Raw genomic sequence first — 17690 nt, forward strand, 5'->3', positions numbered from 1 at the left:
GCTGTTCAAGTAAATGTTGAATCACATGTTGTTGAGTTCTGAAAATTTGGATAATAAATATCTATAATAAAAGTGAATAAAACAGGTCTTTGAAAATACAAAGCCTTTTTCCAATCATGCCAAGGACAGTCACATGCAGTCATGAAAACTGAGACTCTACAGACAACAGAGCAGAAACACGTTTTATTTGAGACAAGTTTTATTTGAAACACAAGATTTATTTGAAACAAAATCTTTTTTAAAAAAGAGTTTATTTGAAAAAGTTTTATTTGATACAACTATTTGTAGGCATTCTGGAGACTCATATATAGGCAAAAGAAATTAGATCATACATGCAATAGAGCAGAAGAAATGCTTTGTATATAGAAAGAACACTGCTAAAACATCTAAAAAGTTGGCATTATATATGATTACAAAGAAAAGAAAACCCATCCAAGAAAGGTGTTATGTTCAATGTGAAAGAAATTAATATAGAAATGACATGGATCATGGTCTGTGAAGACAACCTTGCCATGTCTTATAGTTGGAATCTTACTGAAATTACAGACAGGAGATTCAGTTTCTATTCTGGATACTCTGCCTTAAGATACGAAGCCTTGACATGACCACATCCCAGTCGGCGTAAGCACCTTCTAGATGGCGGGATATCTCAGTTCCCGCTTCGTAGCTACGTCGGCCATGAAGTAAACGCCAGTTATCAAAAGTAATCACATCACCTAGACAAAAGATTTTTTTCAACGTGAATAATCATGAGTTTAAATGATTTGCGGAGCTAGAAAATGTAAAATGTAAGATAGCGTTGCTACTTTGTTCATATCAAAAAACAGTGTGCACAGACCTGTACTCCTGGGGCTAATAATACATTATATGTTTATAAAAAATTTAAAAAATTATAAAAAAAAGAAACTGTGTTTCTTTGTCTCATTTTTTGGTTTGTTCCAAGTTTTTATCTAAATTCTAGTTTGTTAACATACAGTGTAACATTAGTTGCAGGAGTGGAATCTAGTGATTCATCACTTACATAGTGCTCACCACAACAATTGCCCCCCCTTAATAACCATCACCCATTTAGCCCACACCCCGCCCACCTCCTTCCATCAGCCCCCATTTGTTCTCTATAGTTAAGAGTCTGTTTTATGGTTGCTTCCCCCCGTCTCTTTCTCCCCTCTATATTCATCTGTTTTGTTTCTTAAATTCCACAGATGAGTGAAATCATATGGTATTTGTCTTTCTCTGGCTGAAAACTGTACATTTATTTTTTCACAGAAATCAGACCATTGGACGCAAACTGCTTTAGACCTTTTGACTTTTAAAGTATAGGCATCTGTATACATTTTTATAATTTCTACTTAAAATATTATCTTTGTGTAAAACTTTGAATTGTTCTTCCTGGTTGTTATTTTGCTCTTACTTAGAAATATTTATTTCCAATTAAGCAGCTTCAGATAATTATAAAGATAGTGACTTGGTCTGTCTTCTATGTTCCTAGTATTTTGTGTACATTGTTTCTAAGTCTCATAAAAGTCCTGAAAAGAGTGTTAGCTCATCTTTTCGTGTGAGAAAACAGAGGATCCAGGAAGCTGAGGGATTTGCCTGAAGCTACACTACCATTACATAGTGGAGTTTAGATTCCAACTTCTATTTTTTGTTATTTTTCTTTCCTGGTATTTCAATTTTAAATGTTACTGCTCTTAAAATCAGCCTGTGGTGACTGCATATCAGTGGATTTATAAAGATTTCTAGTATCACTTTATCATGCCAAAGATCAATTCAAAAAATAATCAGAACTTAAGAATATCTTTCACTTGGCCACATCAGTAGTAGAGAGAAATTCTGCTTTTTACTTTAGATAGGGAAAGCCTCAAGTTTGAGGTCACTTCACTGAGTAGAGATGGTCCAGAACAAACACAATGCTTTCTGTTCCTTTATTTCAAGTAGCTGGACGACTACAAATACCGCTTTATTTCAGGTAGCACTGTCTCTTCCAGATCAGATAAGCTAAATGAGTAAACATGACTCATGTACTTCATGAGTGAGAATCATGGGGATAATTTTACTTTTTTACTGGGATAGAAGAATTAAGTAGAATCTGCCGTTCATACTGTCTGGTTATCAGGACAGAAAGTATAAGTCATCAGCCTTGACCTCAGACATGAGATTTCATTTGGCTTGTAGCTTGTCTTTCACATATTTCTTTTTTAGGTTGGAGGTTATTAAATTTCTGTGTGCTTAAAGTTTACCTAGAAGTTTGCTAAGAACGAATATTTTTATGTCTGGAGAGGCAACAGAGCAGGGGCTGGGGCTGCTCACAAAATTCTGTGTTTCACATGCCGTATTTGAGAGAAACTGCTCGAGATCTTGCTCTACACAGATGGTTAAGCTTGAAGAACATCCAGTTGTTTAAGAAAATGTGTTTCCACTGACCTGGATTCATCTTGAAAGTAAACTTGGATTCTTTACAGTTCATGAGGTCAACAAACTCCTTCAGAGCAGCATAGAAAGGCTGAACTCTTTCAACGGGTGCATCAAATACCGTGTCTCTGGTTGCATTATTGAAGTTGATGCGAACCACTTGGCCTTTATCATCTAATCTGTTTTTTAAAGAGAAAAAAAGTTAAAAAGCCATAAGGTAATTATTTACATTTCTGAGGGTCGATTTGTCTTGGAAGATGTGTCTGAAATACAGTATTAAAGAATCCAAAAACATGTACAAAAGGTAGTAGGGCTATCTGTGGTATGATATATTCATTTGTTCTTTATTCATTTAGCAGTTTTTAAAAGGTTTCCAATTCAGTATAGTTAACATACAGTGTTATAGTAAGCTTCACGTGTATAATATAGGGATATGGCAATTCTATCCATCATCCAGTGCTCATCAAGGAAAATGTGCTTTTACTGGGTGTGGTGCATAAACAATGAATTCTGGTACACTGAGAAGAAATTAAAAAATTAAAAAATTAAAATTAAAAAAAAAAAAAGGAAAATGAGGTTTTAATCCCCTTTACTCTTTCCCCCATTTCTCCACCCCCTTCCCCTCTGGCAACCATCAGTTTGTTCTCTGTAGCTAAAAGTTTGTTTCTTCGTTTGTCTCTCTCTCTTTTTTTTTCTTTGTCTTGTTTCTTAAATTCTACATTGTGGAGTAATTCTATTTTTAACTTTTTGAGGAACCTCCGTAGTGTTTCCACAGTGACTGCACCAGTTTGCTTTCTCACCAGCAGTGCACAAGGATGCCTTTTCTGCACATCCTCATCAACACTTGTTGTTTCTCGTGTGTTTGATTTTAGCCATTCTGACAGATGTGAGGTGACAGCTCATTGTGGTGTTGCTCATTATGGTGATAGCTCAATTGTGGTGTTGCTCAATGAGGTGATAGCTCATTGTGGTGGCATTTCCCTGATGATTAATGATGTTGAGTATCTTTTCATGTTTTCCATCCATTTAACAGGTATTTTTTGAAGATTTACTACGTAAGTGCTAGAGTGATTCAAATTAATTTAAAATAATTGTTGCTGAAAGATTCCAGTTAAATTTTTTTTTTTTTTTTGTATTTCAGGAAATGAATTCATTCTTCACTCTTTAAAATAGTAGCTTTTATGTATCGAAGTATTTTTAATGTTACAAGTTCATGGGTCAACCCTTTATTAGGGTTTTAGGTATAATTTTTTTTGAAGCATGATTGAGAAGAAAAATCTATTTTCTAAAGTTTGAAATTCACTGTTCTAATTCAATCCCTAGTTTACAGGTAGGGAAACCAAGACACAGACAAAAGAAGAATCTGCCAGAGATATGTTCTTCGTATCTCTCTATCTATACTCTGTATCTTAGTATATAGGCTTTTAGAAGACCAATACGCTATCTCATTTAATATTGTATTCTCAGAACAACATAGAGCCTGCATGTAATAAGCAGTAAATATTCATTGCATATGTGACTCTCTAAACTTTTTTTAGTTCCTTGGGAGAATACCAAGGTCTTTTTAGTACTTTTGAGATAGTATATTGTGATCTCTCTATCCTTCCTTAGAATATGCATCATGATCATGACAATGTAAGGTAATATTATTTTTGATGTAAAAACATATCATTATGTTTTAATTTAATCTATGCTTATTATCATTAGCACAGCATGAGCACTGTCTACACACAAAGCAAAAAGAAGATATATTTTTAAGCTTATTGGGAAGGTAAACTTTGAGCCAGTCCTAAAACATCTACTAACTCCAAAAGAAAGGATGGATAAAAACTGAAGGTGGGCAAAGATGGTGGCAAAGTGTCTAGAGTTGTTCCTGGGCCAGCCCAGGAGGTGGTACTATGACCCTACAGCTGTAGGGGACCAGACCTGATGGGTCAAACCAAAGAGACAGTCACATGTACCCAAGGGCTTGGTGACACTGATTTGGGGTCTAGATCACACTTAGCTGACTAATGACACAGAGTAAACCGTTATCAACAAGTCAGGGTATAGGAGGAAAATGTGATTGCCTGTGGTATATAAACTGTGGCTCTCTGGGTCTCTGTGCTTTGTCACTCAGATTAATATTCAATCCTCAGAGCCAAAGGCAATTGTAATGGTGAACTCTAAGAACTGGTCATTAGCTCTAACTCTTTGCTTTTTGATAGTGATGGAAAACTACCTATTGAACCCACACTGGGGAAAGAAAGGAAAGAAAGGAACCAGGTTTTCAATAGGGCTCTTGGATTCTTAAAATCAGAATTTATATATATTGATTAAAAAGCAAATATGTCTGAGTAGGCAAGGAGTGCTCTCCCTCCTTCCCCCATCCCCTCCACATAGATAAAGAATGCTCTGTGACCTGCAGGTTGCAGCTTGATGAACAAAGAGTCAAGGAAAAGGTCAGTCAGCAGAAGATATTGTGGGCCTCTGGTTTGAGTGGCACAAGGGCCAGTGTCTGACATTTCATTTGCTCTGTTAGCATTTACACTGCGGGTTTCAGACCCTTTCGGTCTGAGGCGATTTTGTCTTCTAATCTTAAGATTCTAGCCTTACTGCTCTTGGTTCACTTTCCCTCCTCTCTCCCTAAGCTATTTTCTATACATCTAATGATCACACCCTTTGTGCCATCCTCTGTGTCACTGACAAGGTTGTCATGACTTTGAAACTTCTTGGAGATCTACACAAGCCATGCTGGCAATCTGTTTCTTTTTTCATTAACACTCTAATTCCTTGATGGAAATGGTTATGCTAGTAACGAGCTCTCTCTTATAGAGTCCATGTGTATATCCTCACATATGAAAGGAATATGATGAAAGGAATTTTGGGACTCATCAGTTTAAGGAAAATCAGAACTGTGTGCCCCATGGACCATTGTATTACACTTTCATTTCTAAAGAGTTCAGATATATAGATAATAATAATCAATATTTTCTCTTTCTTTTTCTCACAGCGAGAGAGAGAGAGAGATATCAAGAGAGAGACATTCTCTGTCTCCTTTTCTTGGTGTTTACTATTTGAGAAAAAAAAATAAGATACAAATTCATAATTTAGCATTTTCAGAAATGGTATCAGGGGAAGTAGAAAAATTTAGTTTTGAGGTCTAGGGAAGACATTCTCAGGATGAACAGTGTTAGAGGAGAAGATTGGTTGACATCTCAAAGATCAACCCAAAATGCAAAATTGAGTCTCTGTAAGCATTCTGTGTGCAGCCAAAGAATGAAAGGGAGGTCCCAATGCAGGGTTACATGCTAAAATGTCTCCGAAGACAAGGAGTAACTGGTTACATTATAGCAATGCATAAGGGGCAAACGTTTAAACCTAAATGAGCATCCTACTGACTGCAAATCAGCAAAAGCAAAATGTCATCGTGATGCCAACAAAAGAACCCAGTAAAAGGACTGCAGTATCCTTTCCTGAAATCAGAGTTGGTGCCATGAATACTCCTTGTTAGTAACAGTAGTCTGTCTCATTGAGAGATGTGATATTTGATGGAACCACTTGAATTTGTTGTGGAGATATATGTATCACTGTGGTGTTGCCTACCACATCACATTTTACTGGGATCTGCAGGAGAAATTTATTTCACACTTTAGAAGTGTTTTGAATCTTGCAAATTGATTATGTTCCCTCCTTGCTTTGGTCTGTCGAAGCTCAGAGCTGAAACTGAAGTCTATCACTAGTAGTTGTGTTGGAGTTTATAGAATTAGCAATTTATTCTGCTCTTTCAAAGCCAGACACTGTGGTAGGGGAGCCTATCTATTGTCTCTATAGCTCCCACTTTGGTTGTATGTGGTAGGCATTAATATTACTCCCTTTGTACCGGCAAAGAGACAGTAGCTTAGCAAGCCCGAGTTATTAGACCATGACTGCACTGCTAATGAGGCAAGGAGTAGGAACGGTGTTCATAGGATTGAACTTGTAACCATGAGGATGCACTGCTGTAGCTTAATCTCACCATTATTATTTTTTTCCTAGTTTCTTTATCTGTTTGTTTTTCATTTTACTTCATTGTACCCTAACTCTGCCAGCAGATCTTTTTGGGCTAGATAGAACATAAATATCTCAAAGGAGTTAAAAATTTAGCCATGAGGAATATTAAATTAACCCAAACACACAGGTGACCCAAATCCCTCAATTAATTGAAAACCCTATTCATTTCACCCCCGTTGTTAAAAATACATTTTTGAGTGGATTAACATTAACCCCTTGATAATCTCTGGGGATATCCCCAAGACCTGAACACTTGACAATGGCCAAATTCTGGAATTCTACTACAAAAAATAACAAACACATATTATGATTTAGATGAGGAGCATTCAATTAATCTCACTCAATAACTAAGGGTTTATTTGCTTTGCCTCCATTTGCCAGCCTTGCAGAATCTGCAATTATATTCTGCCACAACAAAATTATGCAATCTGTTGTGAATTTTTAAGTAATTTTTGAACAGTTAAAACTAGGAATCCAAGAGTTATTTCTTTTCTTTTCCACCTTGGTGACTGACCTCTCAAGAGAACATTATTCTGAACTAGAATTTATTTCTGATGGCTGTCTCTCTCTCACACCCTTCATCCCATCTGTCAGGAAAATACACTGTTTCAACCTGCAAAACACATCCTTAAACACTTCTCCACACTGCTCCTACCGCCACGTGGACTACTCATGTTCTGGTTACCCTCACCTCCAGCCTGTCATCCTGCAGTGGCTTCCGGGCTGGTCTTCCTGTTCCTGCCCTTGCCCTTATTCACTATATTCAGCACAACAGCCAGGGTGACCCACTTAAAATGTAAACAAATTTATGTAAATACAAATGTTTCTCTTCTGCTCAAAATCTCACAGCACCTCCCCATTTCCCTAAAAGTAAAAGGCAATGTGTTTTTAAACAATGCATAATAAGGGTTGCATGATCCTACTCCCATCTGACCTCCTCTCTTAAAACTCTGCTCCACACCAGCCTCCTTGCTGTCCTTTGAACATACCGGATGTGTTCTTAGAGTCTTCTTAGGACATTTGCTCTAGCTGCTTCTGGAAAATGCTCCTCTTCTGGACAAACTCTTTACTCTTTTAAGTTTTTGCTCAAATATCACCTATTCAGGAAAGTTTTTCCTCACCACATATGAATAATGCAAGTTCCATCTCCCCTAAGTCTGTGGCTCTACAGATTCCCCTTATTCAGCCCTACTTCTCCTTTTTTCTTAAATACTTAATTTTAAGTATTTTTTTCTTTTAAAAATTTTTATTATATTTTATTATATATAATAATTATTTTATTTTTTTCTTAAATACTTAATTTTGAGTATTTTAAATACTTAAAATACTTAAATACTTAAACAAAATTAACAGTCAGTGTAATCTACTCATTTGTTTTAAAATCTCTGATTTCCTCCTCCCTCACTAAACTTTAAGCTTCATGAGGGCAGGAATCCTTGTTTTGTCCATGGATGTATCCCAACCACCAAGATGAGTGGCTGCTTTCAATAAAAACTTGTTGAATGAATAAATGAAGGCCATATGATATATAAGAAAGATGAGTTTGCATATTGGAGATTTCATAATTTGTTAAATGAGTTAATTTTCATATCATTTGGCTGTTTCTACTAAAAGAAGAATACAAACTCAACTTTAAAATTAGAAACCCCCCTATGATCCAATACTTACACTAATAGGTTTTTACCCAAAGGATACAAAAATACAAATTTAAAGGGGGTAAATGCATTATTATCAACAATAGCCAAACTTTAAAGAGAGCCCAAATGTCCATTGACTAATGAATGGATAAAGAAGGTGTGGTCTATATACACAATGGAGTATTTCTCAACCATCAAAAATAATGAAATCTTGCCATTTGCAACAACGTTGATAGAGCTAGAGTGTATTATGCTGAGTGAAATAAGTCTGAGAAAGGCAATTACCATATGATCTCACTCATATGTGGAATTTAAGAAAGAAAAAGGATGAACATATGGGAAGGGCTGGGGATCAGGAAAAGAGGGAAATAAACCATAAAATACTCTTTTAAAGATAGAGAATAAACTGAAGGTGATGGAGGTAGGTCAATGGGGGATGGGATAGATGGGTGATGTGTATTAAGGAGGGCACTTTTTTGGATTAGCACTGGGTATTGTATATAAGTGATGAATTACTGAATTCTACTCTAGAAACCAGTATTATGCTGTATGTTAACTAAGTAAAATAAATAAATAAATAAGATAAATAAAAATTAGAAACACCCCAAAATTCCTGAACTGAGGTCTGATTAAATAAATCATGTCCAAGAAAGACAAGGCAAGATAATTCTCAAATAGAAGGATAAATTTGTGGCCTTCGTAGGTACTTCAAAAACGTATGATAAAATAATGTTGAATGAAAAAATAATAAAATGTTCTATGTAGGGAAATGTGATTTTTGTTGGCTTCCATTTAGGCAGACATTCCTGTTTCATTCTCAGTCCATGTGGTTGAAATGAGACTGAGTTTGTTCCAGAGATGAACATGTAATCCAGGATTGGCCGGTCGGAATTCGCTGACTTCCTGGCCATGGTGATTGCTTCAAGGATGGACTCAAATACAAATCTGACAGTGAGTCATCTAGTTTTGTTATAACTATTGGGAAATAAGGGTTTTCTGTGTATGTGACTCCTAGCTCTGAGGACACTGCAAATGCAGAGCTTCTATTGACATCTTAGAAAAGGAAGCCAACACAGAGGATGACAAAGCTAAGAGATGTAGAAAAAAGAGATCAATATCAGATGACATTGTCTATCAGATTTACCTGATTTGAGTTAGAATCTTTTCCCCTTCCTGCTGAAAGGATTCTGACTACTACAATCATACTGATTATAATTCTGTAGAATTTGTATGTAAAAAAAATCAAGTGTATCTTACATCTTAATTATTTCTCTTACACTAAGTAAGAAGAGAGAGTAGAGAGAATTCATGGGATTTGATAATGATTTTTTTTTATGGAGAAAATATTTCTTTTTCCCTCTGAAATTGGATTAAACTGTTAATAAAAAGTAAGTTCTGTAGTTAATTGAAGCTTTCTTCTGTTTAAGCTTTAGGTTTAGGGAAATGAGGCTTTTGCAGTCAGCTATTTAATTGCTTGAGAAATGTATAAATGGTACTTACTCTATAATTTTGTGTTTGGATTGCACAGAGAAATCACAGTAATCCACTCCAATGTCTGTAAAGTCCACAAAAGTGGAGGACAAAATCTGGAATGCTCGAGGATTTTTTTCCCTGAGTTTTCGGCAAACGTTAAACCCATCTACGATTTCTGAATCACCCCCAGTGACTGTTTGCTTTATGCAGTGCAGAAACTGAACCTGTAAAAAGAATAGAGAAATGTGTTTTAAAATGGTAAACATTTACATTTTTTGACATTGTTAAAGATTCAGAAAGTTATGAATGCACTAAAGTCAACAAACCTCTTAAATCTCTTTTGTGTCAGCAGGGAAAGGGATTGGAGAGAGAAAGTTGCTTTAGACACTATTTCAGTGTGAGACATGAACACAGGCATGATAATGTCCATTAGTAAACAAAGGCACAGATCAAAATAGCTGTAGGGAGCGAACACTTCATGTTGGAGTATTTACTCACTTCATGTTGACTTTACAGTGGAGGTGGGATTTAAACTGGGCAAAGGAGGATGGGTAAGATTTTGGATATGCAGAGCAGAATGGAGAGAGCAAATCAGGTGCAGTCATAATGGATGTGCAAAAATGCACACCTCACTATGTATCAAAAAGTTTGGTCACAATAGAGGTTCATGAATGAAAAGGATAGATCCAGTTGAAAAGGTTATTGAAGCACTTATTATAGAGTCTTGAATGTCAGATGAAGAATATTGGATTTTCTCTTCTGCACAGAGGAGAATTGTTGAAGGGTTTCACATTACAGTTGTAATGTAGCCAAGACTGAGTTGAAGAATATTAGTCCAGTGGTGTTACATAGGACATATTTTTTTAAAGGAGGTGAGACAGTAACTACTCGAGAGTTAAATGAGATAGTTGAGGTATAAGGATAAGAAGGGAATGGAGGTTGGGTGGGGCTATGAGGATGGATAAACCTAAGAAGCTCTGGAAATAAGAAACCAAAAGGATGGTTATTTTTACTAAGATTTAGGGGGAAATGTTCAACATTATTTCATTTTGAAAAGCAAAAAAATGTAAAATCTGTTTATTTCTTTCTTTACTATTTTTTAAAAGCTTTTATTTCTTTATTTGTCAGCGAAAGACAGTGTATGTGTGCGACATAGCACAAGTGTGGGGGAGCAGCAGGCAGATGGAAAAAGAGGCTCCTCACTGAGCAAGGAGCCCAGTGTAAGACTTGATCCCAGGACTCTGGGATCATGACCCAAACCGAAGGCAGACACTTAACCAACTGAGGCATCCAGGTGTCCCCCAAATAGTAAAATTTAGAAATATATTTTTTGGATGGGGTTTCTGTGACTCCTTTAGTTAGCATGAGTGAGTGATTTTGAATAAGTTTGAATTTGTTGAATAAGCTTGAATAAGTTTAGACCCAGATTTTCTACTTAGAGAAATGAACACTATCTAGCTGTGAAAACTTTATTCTCAGTTAAACAAAAATAAGAGAAAAACGTCACCAAACATCCAGATTAGGGGGAATATGAGTGGAAAATATATCCACTTGGTTATTTCCATAAATCGTCTAGAACCGTGCTGTCCATTCGAACTTTCTGCGGTGACAGAAATGTCCTCCTCTACTGCCCAGTACAGTAGACACTAGTTCCACATGGCTATTGTAGCTTGAAATGTGGTCAATGTGACCAAAGAACTGCATTTTAAATTTTATTTAAATATAATTAATTTAATTTAAAATTTAAATGATCGTATATGGCTAGTGACTATATATTGGGTAATGCAGATCTACAACACAAATCCTGCCTTCTTCCTCAAACTGTTCACATTTTCTCAATATTTTAAATCTCACACATACTTGTTCTCAAGTTATGATTGTACACTTATCACTTCCTTACAACAGTCCTTAGAAGGTCAGACTTTCCTCTCCATTTTATGGTGGAAGAACCTAGACCCGGAAGTGAAAAAGTTGGCCCCTAGTAAGAACACGGCTACACATGGTGAAGCTGTCATTCAAACCTTTGTCTGTTTGCCTCAAAATCATCATACAGCAAGTTCTTTTCCTTTTAAAGGGGGGAAATTCTTTTATGGGACTCTAATAGTTTAGTATCATGAGTTGTGTATATATATGTGCTTTGTAAACTCCAATTCCTGTTTCAGGTTGATTATGCCTTATTTTCTGATGTTAGGAGAGAATTGGTCTACATTATTAATGGTTCCAACCTTAAACTGGTGCCAATTTTTTAAGCTCAAAAAAAAATGTGCACAAGCTGACCGAGTTGCTGTAGAAAACCATCTCATCACCAGGGCTGTGAAAGGTGAAGCAGCGTGATTAACAAGAGGATGAAATGGAAACATCAACCTCCAGTCTGCCAAACTCCAAGAAGGCAAAACAATGGCCCAACTCTGTCTTTGAGAGAACCAGTGTTCTTTAAATCCTCTTAGATTTTGCCATAATGAAGTCACAGAATATTTCAAATAAGAATCTTTAAAAAATGTCAGTTGATGTCTTTTATGTATATGGCAAGGCCAAGTAATAATCTTCTTTTATCTATTTATATTTTAATGCAATCTTATGAAAGAAAAAAAGATGATGGTGGCAAACAACACTTCTATCACCTAATTCAAATAGTACATATGCACCTGATGTGTATAAAATCAAATTCTATTTCATGTCATTCATTAAGAACCAAAACTATTTCCTTTCTAGATGTTACTTCATCTACCCATCCCAAGCAGCATGAGACTTGGCCCAAAGACAGTGAGCAAAGGAACATCTGTGCTTCTTTAAAGATGTATCACCTCATCCCTGCCCCACATGATCCAAATTGATGAAATTCAACTCTCAACAGGTAACTCATTATTTAGATCATTTCATCTGCATTGAAAAGAAAAGTGAATTATTCTGTTTGTTATAAAAAAGCTCAAGGTTTGTTACAAAGACCCCTGAACTATTCCAAATGGAAACTTGACCAATAGCAGAAACAGCTACCTACATTCTAATTATTCTCTTACAACAATCTAGACATTTTAGGAATCATCTGTCACTTAAAAAGCTTCTGTCAGGTCATTTATCTTTGAATGTGTCTTTTGCTGATGGAGACAGGCACAACTTTGTGGTATTTCTTTGCCTTTTTTATATCATATCTGTGATGTCCCTATTACATGAAATGTGCTGAGCTAAGCCTTAGTTTGTAATGTCTGATGATGTCTATGCTCATCGCATTATATAAATCATGGTAATTAGAAAGTCTAACTCAAGGCCAGCACAGTATGGTGAAAAACCTAACTAGACAGAGGCCTGGGCTCCGTTTTAAGTGTCCTATTATTCGGGTGTCACTCAGAGGAAAGCATTTAACGTTGCTGTGTGTGATTTTGTCATCTAACAGAAAAAGGCATGATCAATCACCTGCCTTACAGGAATGTTAAGAGGGATCAGACAAAGTAATATATATAGCATACTTTGAAAAAGTATAAAATGCTATGAAAATGTCAAGCATTATATTATACTTCAAGAATATTTAAAAAGCCATGTAATCACTTTTCCTTAGGCTTTCAATTTTAACCCAGAAACAAAACCTAACCTCACTTAAAACAGCAGATAATTAAAATATTAAATTAGAATTTTTAGTTTTCTAGTCTAATTTTTTCAAAAGGTTTTATTTATTTTTTTGAGAGAGAGAGAGAGAGAGAGCAGAAGTAGGGGGAGTGGCAGAGGGAGAAGCAGGCTTCCGGCTGACCAAGGAACCTAATGCAGAACTTGATCCCAGGACCCAAAGTTCATGACCCCAGCCAAAGGCAGACCCCACCCAGGCACCCCAGTGGTATTCTTTCAAGCCACTAAGTTATAAAGTGGTTTTTATGCAGTGATAGCTAACTGATATGAATGGTAGTCATGTGACTTTATGGGAAAACCCTACATTGTGTTCCCTGGTTTCATTTTCTCTTTTAACTCTTTTGGGAATGGCAAATATGCAAAAGGACCTGAAGATGTACTGCTATCATAAAATTTGTCTAAGCAAAGCAAAAAGTGCCAATAGTTATTTCCAAAAGGAAACAAAGAAAGGTTTTTTGTTTTTTGTTTTTTTTAAATACACAAAAATCTTCTATCCCTTGGAAATCTCAGGCTATTCAGGATTTAGGCACAGAGATTTCATGTTTGGATTATTCTTGAAGAAGGATCTATGTAGGACAAGTTAGCTAGTGAAACCTAGAGTCACTTAGACTCAAAATACAGGAGGATACTGGTCCTTGGCCTGTCTTGTGGAAAATATGTTGAGGCTCACCTTACCCCAGGTGGATGATGGAGGGCTGGATAATCAGTGTGAAAGCTTAGCTTCCCAGTTGTGTAAGCCACATTGTTTGCGTCAATTTTGTCTTGCACTTGCCAAGTATGTCTGTAAAATACAAGAAGCATATGTTTAAACGGTCTGTCAGTAATCCAGAGGAAATGTGTTTAGAATGAACTGGATACATGGGGGAAATGGAAACTTTTCATTTTATGAAAAAATTACCGTAATGATGTGAGCCAAGAAGAGAGCCTGGCTTTTCCTTGTCCAAAGTTACCATTTGAGAGTAGGTACCTCCTCCTTTCTTCTCTCTTCTCCAGAGAAAAGTACATTTACACATTCGTCTATCCCACAGAGCTTATAAAGAGGTATGTGTGGGATTGTAGGTTAGGTTTTTTTTAATAGCTTAGTGCATTTAAAATCATTTATTGAGGTGAAATTCACATAACACAAAATGAACCATTTAGTGGACAGTTCGGTGGCCCTTAGGACTTTCACAATGTTGGTAAGCATCACCTCTACCTATCTAGGTGCAAAATATTTCCATCACTCCACACGGAACCTCTTACCCATGAAGCATTTTCTTCCCATCCTGCCCTCCTCCCAGTCCCTGGCAAACACCAATATGCATTTTGTCTCTAAGGATTTACCTACTTGGGGTATTTAATATAAATGGAATCATACAAGGTGTAACCTCCTGTGTCTGGCTTATTCTACTTAACAGAATATTTCTGAGATTCCTCTGTGATGGACCATGTATCATTACTTCATTCCTTTTTATGGTCAAATAATATTCTATTGTATGGATATTCCATAATTCGTTTATTGACTCATCAACAGATGGACATTTGCACTATTTCTACTCCTTGGGAGATGTGATTAGTGTTGGCATAACCATGGGTATGCATGTACTTATTTGAGCACCTGTTTTCAATTCTTTTGGGTAATGCCTAGGAGTGCAATGATGGAATCATATCCTAATTCTACCTTTAACTTTTTGAGGAGGTACCAAACCATTTTCCATAGTAGTTGGACCACTTTACATTCCCACCAGGATTTTTGAGGCTTCCAATTTTTTCACATCCTCATCAACGTTTGTTATTTTCTGGTTTGTTGTTGTTGCTGCTGTTGTTGGTTTTAACCATCCTGGTGGGTGTGAGGTGGTATATCATAGTTTCTTTTTTTTTTTTTTTTTAAGATTTTATTTATTTATTTGAGAGAGAGCATGAGAGGAGAGAGGTCAGCAGGAGAAGCAGACTCCCTGCCAAGCAGGGAGCCCAATGTGGGTCTTGATCCTGGGACTCCAGGGTCACAACCCGAGCCGAAGACAGTCGCTTAATGAACTGAATCACCCAGGTACCCCAAAACTTGTTTTTTTAAGATTTTATTTATTTATTTGACAGACAGAGATCACAAGTAGGCAGAGAGGCAGGCAGAGAGAGAGGGGGAAGCAGGGTCCCTGCCAAGCAGAGAGCCTGATGCGGGGCTTGATCCCAGGACCCTGGGATCATGACCTGAGCTGAAGGCAGAGGCCCAACTCACTTAGCCACACAGGCACCCCCAAGGTATATCATAGTTTTGATGTGCATTTTCTCAGTGGTTAATGATGTTGAGTATCTTTTTATATGCTTGCTGGCCATCTGTATATTTACTTTGGACATATGTCAATTAAAGTCCTTTGCTCATTTTAAATTGAGTGGTTTGTCCCTTTTTAATTTCTATGAGCACTATAGATAGCCTGGCATGTGATCTGTAACTATTTTTACCCCTTCTGTAGGGTTGTCCTTTCAATTTCTTAGTAATGATATTTCATGGTCAAAAGTTTAAATTTTGATGAAGTTCTATTCATCTATTTTTGTGTTTGTTTGTGTTTTTGGTGTTAGACCTAAGGATCCATTGCCCAATCTAAGGTCATGAAAATTTACACCTATGTTTTCTCCAAAGAATCTTACAGTTTTATATATAGATCCTTGATCCATTTGAGCTAATTTTGAATAACATGTGAGGAAGGGGTCCAACTTTATTCTTTTTGCATGTGCATATAGAGTTGTCCCAGCACTGTTTGTTGAAGGGACTGTTCTTTCCTCATTGAAAGGTTTCAACACCCTTGTTAAATATCAGTTAGCCATAGATACATGGGCTTCCTTCTGAACTCTGAGTTCTATTCCATTAATCTGCATGTTTATCTTTATCCCAGTACCACAGTATTTTGATTACTATAGAATTGTAATAAGTTTTGAAATCAGGAAGTATGAGTCCTCCAACTTTGTTCTTGTTTGTTATTATTATTATTTTGGCTCTTAAGAACCCTTTGCAATTTCATATGAATTTGAGCATTGCTTTTCTATTTCTACAAGAAAACCACTGGAATTTTGGTAAGCATTGCATTGAATCTGTGGACTGCTTCAGGTAGTAATCACATCTTAACAATATTCTGTCTTCCAATCCATGAATGCAGGATATCCTTCCATTTATTAGGTCTTCTTTAATTTCCTTCACAATGTTTCATAGTTTTCATTTTATAAGTTTTTCATCTCCTTGGTTAAATTTATTCCCAGGTATTTTATTCTTCTGGATGCTATTATAAATGGAATTTTTAAAAAAATTTCCTTTTCAGATCATGCATTGCTAGTATGTATAAGCACAACTCATTTCTGTGTATTGCTCATATATCCTGCAAATTTGCTGAATTCATTTATTATCTATATTAGCTTTTTTGTGTGAATTCTGGGGGGTTTTCTATATATAGGATCATGTTATCTATGAATAGAGATACACTTACCTCTTCCTTTCTCATTTGGATGCCTTTATTTCTATATCTTGCCCAACTGTCCTGGCCAGAGCTTCTAATACAATGTTGAATTGCAGTGGTGAAAACAAGCACTCTTATTTTGTTCCTGATCTTAGAGGGAACTCAATGCATATTTATTTTATTTTATTTGAACTTAATGAATTTTCAATTATACTCTTATAACTATTACTCAGATCAGAAAATACAACTTTAAGGTTATATGTCTTGTCCCAGCCATAATCTCATCTCTCTCTTCTCCCAAGTAAGCATACCATGACTTCTGTATTTATAATTTCTTTGCATTTCTTTATATTTTTACCCTTGAATCTGCATCCTTAGACACTTTGTTTAATATTAGCAACAGTTGTTATGTATTTTAAGTGTCTTCATCTACAGGTTTCCCTTCCAGCCTGTTCTTCCTACAATTTATTGTTTGAAGAACTTAGGGAGTTTGACCTCCAGAGTTCCTCACAGTCTGGACTTTGTTGATTGCGTATCAATGTGTGGTTCAACATGTTTCTCTGTCTTCTGTGTTTCTAGAAAATTTGCAACTAAATGCAGAGGCTTGGACAAACTCTATTTTCTCTCTTTGGCAAAACTATAGATGGCATTGTGCTCTTCTATTAGAAGACACAGAATGTCAAGATGTCTTTGTTTTTGTGATAATTGTACATACTTATGCTCAGTGGCTAGATCCACTAATTCATTGGGAGTCCCAAATAGTAAAGTGCCAAATTAATAATTTCTTCTAATTTCTTTTTCATTTGTCAGTGCTTTTAAAAATATCTACTTTCCTTCATCTAGTATTTGGTTACCCCATGTAAGAGCTACATAGGGATACTGAGATAAGAACTTGATCCTTTCCCTTTATTTACCATTTTATTATGTAATGGATTAGTTTTCTACCATTCCAAGATGAATAATTCGTTTTCAAAAAATAATATTTTTGATGAAAATGCATTAAAACTAGATAGTGGTAATGGTTTCACAACATTGTCAATGTACTAAATAACACAAAAGTGTATGCTTTAAAATTGTTAATTTTATGTTATGT

General features: G+C 36.0%; 1 protein-coding gene across 1 annotated transcript in view; it reads right to left on the reverse strand.

Moving 5' to 3' along the window:
- Positions 1–225: 225 nt before the first annotated feature.
- LOC111150087 (gamma-butyrobetaine hydroxylase 1) overlaps positions 226–17690 on the reverse strand; it is a 60059-nt gene continuing 42594 nt past the window's right edge. The window contains exons 5-8 of the mRNA XM_022507428.1: positions 13848–13953; positions 9582–9778; positions 2425–2591; positions 226–716 (exon numbers count right to left, since the gene is read on the reverse strand). Of these exons, the coding sequence (XP_022363136.1) occupies positions 556–716; positions 2425–2591; positions 9582–9778; positions 13848–13953 (631 nt within the window). The 3' untranslated portion in view covers positions 226–555. The remainder of the gene's footprint in view (positions 717–2424; positions 2592–9581; positions 9779–13847; positions 13954–17690) is intronic.

The sequence above is a fragment of the Enhydra lutris genome, unplaced genomic scaffold, assembly GCF_002288905.1.
Source record: "Enhydra lutris kenyoni isolate GAN:26980312 unplaced genomic scaffold, ASM228890v2 scaffoldscaffold22, whole genome shotgun sequence".
NCBI classification, from domain to species: domain Eukaryota; kingdom Metazoa; phylum Chordata; class Mammalia; order Carnivora; family Mustelidae; genus Enhydra; species Enhydra lutris.